At 40.7% G+C, this 5,315-nt stretch overlaps 1 protein-coding gene across 1 annotated transcript; it reads right to left on the reverse strand.

Moving 5' to 3' along the window:
- Positions 1–216: 216 nt before the first annotated feature.
- LOC130463806 (uncharacterized) lies at positions 217–3,175 on the reverse strand. Its single transcript, XM_056833064.1, has 2 exons — positions 3,158–3,175; positions 217–1,041 (listed from the first exon to the last, which is right to left on the reverse strand). The coding sequence occupies exons 1-2, from the start codon at positions 3,173–3,175 to the stop codon at positions 217–219; spliced, it is 843 nt and encodes a 280-aa protein (XP_056689042.1).
- Between the last annotated feature and the right edge of the window lie 2,140 nt (positions 3,176–5,315).

The raw sequence follows: 5,315 nt of genomic DNA on the forward strand, positions 1-5,315 counted from the left end.
ATAGGTATTATAGGTTTAATTTTTATTTTTATTTTTTTAATGAGTTGATTGATAATGCCTTCGTGTAGGTTTTATATTGTTTGTAGACGATTTATAATCAAGTTTTATAAAATCATGATGTGGCACTAGAACAATGTCAATTGAAGTTTATTATATTGCCATTGCCCTAATACTTACTTTTTTTTTTTTTTTTTGACAAGAGCTAAATAAACTAAACTAAATAACTGAAATAAAACTAGTTCCAGATTTCCTGCATTTTTGGGCGATCTCATGAGCTTGATGAATGTCCTTCCTCTCCACTTTGATGATTGTGCAGATATGGAAACTTAAAGCAAGTTGCTTGATTTTCCTAATCATCCAAGAAATAGTAACATCGACAGTCATTGCATTCCTTAGGGTTGACACCAAAACTGAGGAGTCTGTCATAATGAAGATTTCTGATCTCTTCTGCTGCTTTACCCACTGCATTGCTTTTAGGCATGTCTCTGTCTCTACCTGTATTGCTGAATTCGCACACCCATAGAAGCCTCCTCCTGGTTGGAAGGGAGCATCATTGTGAAATTTGTAAACCCAACCTCCTCCTGATTGTCCTGTCTTCTTTTCCCATGACCCATCAACCTGCAAAATAGAGTTAGAAAACCTATCTGTAAAGGTCCCTAGTTGGACCAAATCGAAACCCGGAGGAACATGGCCCCCCTGATTGTTTTGGGGTAAGCTTGGTTTAATCGATTTGAAAGTTCTTGACGATTCCAGTATCCTATCAACATTCTGAAGGACCAGACGAGCATGTCCATTTTCATCTCGAAAGATCCTGCTATTCCTCGTAGTCCATAAACTCCATAGGACAGCCACAAACCCATCTATTCTAAGGCTATCAATTCCATCCTTGCTATGAAAGAGCAGGATATGGCTTTGAATCCATTTCTTCAAAGAAACGTCTTCATTAGTTTTTGAGAAAATCTGTAAAGGCGAGCACCTCCATACTAGATCTGCTAGATTGCAAAAGCGAAAAATGTGTTGAGAATCCTCACTAGGAAAGCCCTAATACTTTCGTAGACAAAGTAGTAACCCTTATAATCCACAAAGATTTTTTAAGTTGGTCATTCCAAAGGGTTTAACCTGGTTTTCCTTTCTATATCAACAAAAAATAAAAATAAAATAGACAAGGTAGTAAACATGGTTGAGGACGATGTTTTCTGTCGAGCTCGCATGTTTTTAGGTCGACTAGGACCAAATCATGACCAGACTCACTAGATATATATTGTGTGAAATTGATGGAATAAATTAGCTTACATCCAATATCTTCTAATTATTAATAATATCTTTTCCTAATCAACCAATGAGACATAATAGAAATAGTGCATCGTAAGATGAGGCTAGCGGCAAACCTGGATCAAAATCTACGACAAAGATTTTGGTTGTTTCATAAAAAAAAGAGAAGGAAAAAAAAAAGAAATAGTTGAGTTTCCATGGTCGTCGTCTTTAGCCGTTGTAAACAGCAGAGATACAAATCAATTCAATTGCTATATTGTGATATTAAAGAGGTCCACACGCCGTCGGTGATTCACAAACCAGATAGAGACATAGTTTAGAAGATCCATGGTTTGAGAGAGAAGAATCGTGAGGAGGTACTTAGGGGATCAGGGCCTAGTAGAGGAGAGAGAAGAAGATTGAGTGACTAGAGGAGAGAGACGGCAGGTGGTTTCTTGGAAACCAAAAACTTTAAACCACTTTTAATGGTTTGGTGATTTCCGTTGCGGTTTCCCCAAAAGGCCCGAGAAGTGATTTTTTTAAACAGAATCCCCGAACAGTGCTTCGTTCATTTTTTGATTAAAAAAATAGAAAAATGAAAAACTACAACATCTCCAAACACCCCCTAATTGTTTATTTTTTTTGGTTTTAGTTTTTTTTCTCTTAATGTTCAATAAATTGTATGCCCAGATAGAGGCAAGATGGGTTCTTAAATTGTAAAATGAGAATCTCTTCTAAACATCAACATTGTTGAGTAAAAGGCAGTCATATTGTTTGAGCAATTTTTCTAAAGTAGATTTGTTCATTTTACTAACGGTAAATAAAAAACAAAACTAAAATCAATTTTTTGTTTTCTTAAAACTGAAAAGGAAAAAGTTAAACAAGCCCTTAAAAAGTTGAAAATACAATGACTTCTAGTTAATGGAATATTAATAAAATTTGAAGAGCTTTACTAATACCCTTATCGCCATTGATGAAAAAATTAAGCTTTAAAAAAAATTGATGGAATAAATTAGTTTACATCTAATATCTTCTAATTATTAATAATATCTTTTCCCAATCAACCCATGAGACATAATAGAAATAATGCATCGTAAGATGAGGCTAGCGGCAAACCAGGATCAAAATCTACGACAGAGATTTTGGTTGTTCCATAAAAAAATAAAAGAGAAGAAAAAAAAAAGAAATAGGTGAGTTTCAATGGTCGTCGTCTTCAGCCGTTGTAAATAGCAGAGATTTGATCAATTGCATTGCTATACTGGGATATTAAAGAGATCCACACGCTGCCGGTGATTCACAAACCAAATAGAGACATGGTTTAGGAGATCTATGGGTTGAGAGAGAATAATCGTGAAGAGGTACTAAGGGGATCAGGGCCTAGTAGAGGAGAGAGAAGAAGATTGAGGAGTGACTAGAGGAGAGAGACGGAAGGTTGTTTCTTGGTAACCAAAACTTTAAAACCACCTTTGATGGTTTTCCGTTGCGGTTTCCCCAAAAGGACCGAGAAGTGGTTTTTTTTTAACTGAACCCCCGAACAGTGCTTCGTTCATTTTTTTATTAAAAAAATAGAAAAACGAAAAACTACACCATCTCCGAATACCCATAAGAAATTAGATTTTATGTGTACAATAACTTCATAGAAAGTTCAACTTGCCTCGTATAACCAAATAAGAATTTCCACGGAACATGAAATTCGGGTCTAGTCTAGAATACCACCATTACACAATTTGGATAGAGAAACACCCTTCAATTTCAGATAGCAAATGCTTTCTTTTTACTAAGCACTCCCTTTCAAAAACCCTAATCTTACTTAAGCATCGGATGAAATATTCCTTTGGGAATATTCTTGTTTTGCAGGAACGCCGTCCGACGTGAGCTGGACAAGACTCTACGTGGAACCGGATACCTCCTCGTCATCAACCATTGGAAAAACTCCCACAACATTTGGCGTCGTCTGTGGGGAGGTAAGGTAACATGGTAGACGTCCAGCACTTTGGAGACGCACCCATCAATTGCAACGAAATGAATGAGACCACAGTTAATGGTGACCGTCCTCCTCGAGGGAGGGACAAGAGAAGCAACCACTCTGCGGGGCAGGACGACCGTCCTGATCCCCTCCTGAACAACAACCTGAGCAAGTGCTAGTGGAAGATGAGACGGGTCAACCTTTATTTCCCCTAGGTGGTCACTTGAGGGATGACGCTGATACCGTCATGGAGGAGAATCCAGATCTACCGGTGTCAGCGGGTCAGCTAAAAGATATTCTGGCCGGATTTAAGCCGCAGATGGACACACTTCAAGATGAGATCAAGACCATCCTCTCTCAGTCTCATGGGACGGGGATACCATTCTTTAATGGACTCACTCGGTTTAATGTCTGGCGGCAAGACCAAGCTCGAAGTGACGAGCGTGACAGACGTTTTGACAGGACTAGAACCTCTTTTCAGCCTATGGCTCCGCGTCAAATTTTAACAATAGCTCGGCCCGAACCGGGAACATCCAGAAGAGTACCAGTGATTCAGTTAGACAGGCCCCAAGAAACCAAGCTGTCTGACACTGGCTCCACTCCTGTTATGGAAGATTCACCCCTTGCTGCTCTTTCGCGCCGTCCCACCAGAACCAATGTGAGTCGCGTGGACAGTGAGCGGCGTAGAACCTCCAAGGGTAGGAGGCAAGACCCAATATGTCACATTCAACAAGGAGTAGCTGGCCGCATTCTTGACTACACCACCCCGTTTTGTGCTGATATTAAGAATTCGCCTAAGGAGCCTAAAGTGAAGCCGCCAGCTATTGATGCCTATGACGGCACCTCTGATCCTGATGTACACCTCTTGGCCTATTGTCACCACATGTATGTCCAAGGGACCAATGAAGCAACTTGGTGCAAATACTTCCCGGCTACTTTGAAAGGTGTCGCCTCAAAATGGTTTGAGAAATTGCCTGCTGGAACAATCAACACTTATGTAGAGCTAGAAATGTTGTTTTTTGCAAGGTTTATGGCCTATAAAGCAGAAAAGAAGACGAGCATGCATTTGGGCCGTATACAACAAGGAAAAGACGAGTCCTTGCGAAGCTATGTGCGACGCTTCAACTTGGAATCGGGGTAAATTCCGGATCTGCCTGATGCGGTGGCCTTTGATAACTTTTTTAGAGGACTTAAGAAAGGTTCCTTTAAGTTTAACTTGGTGAAAAAGAGTGTGAGAACCATGGCTGACGCCCTGGACGAAGCCGAATCCTTTATCCATGCCACATAAGTCTGTTCCGTCCCAAAAGAGTCTAAGGGAGCTGAGACCGCATACCACCCCCAGCGCAAGGATAAGACAGATAAAAAGACCAACCGTCCAAATGGGACGTGGTCCATTGAGAAGAAGGGGTATCAGGCTAACTCCTCACAGGGGCAGAAGAGAGGACGACCCCTATGATAAAGAGAAATTTGAATACAACACAGACTTGTACACTGTACTACTGGATGTCAGCGATAGATATGAGATTGACCGCCCGTTCCTTATGAAGTCGCCGGTGGAAACCCGGGACAGCTCCCTTTATTGCAAGTTCCATTGTGACGTAGGCCACGATACGAAAGATTGCAAAAGTTTGCGTAGAGCTCTTGATGGATTGGCCGCCAAAGGCTTTCTGAAATCATACCTCAACACGAGTACAGGGGGGAACGGGAAGAAGTTCTATAAGAAAACCGTCATACCGGCGTGATGATAATGACACGGATCCAGAATGCGTAGCAGTTAACTCAGGTGGCCTAGCCGCTGAGGGCCCAACAATGAGAGGGAAAAAGGATTATGCAAGCCGGTTGGGCCAGGTAATGTTGTCAGGCAAAGCCCCAATGGATCACTTCCATTAGTATGACGGTATTAGGCCGTACATTAGTGTCATTAAGAAACTAATAACAACATATCGATTTTATTTATTGCGTATATTTTAAGAAGTCAATTTGTATGAGTATTATTTTGTCATTCCGATTTCTCCATAGCTTATGTTTTAACAAATTAGACCCTTTGCTTGAGCGTACTTGCACCCAAACATTCAGCATTCCAGCACGAGAGTATGGC

Source organism: Spinacia oleracea, chromosome 1 (assembly GCF_020520425.1).
Source record: "Spinacia oleracea cultivar Varoflay chromosome 1, BTI_SOV_V1, whole genome shotgun sequence".
NCBI classification, from domain to species: Eukaryota; Viridiplantae; Streptophyta; class Magnoliopsida; order Caryophyllales; family Amaranthaceae; genus Spinacia; species Spinacia oleracea.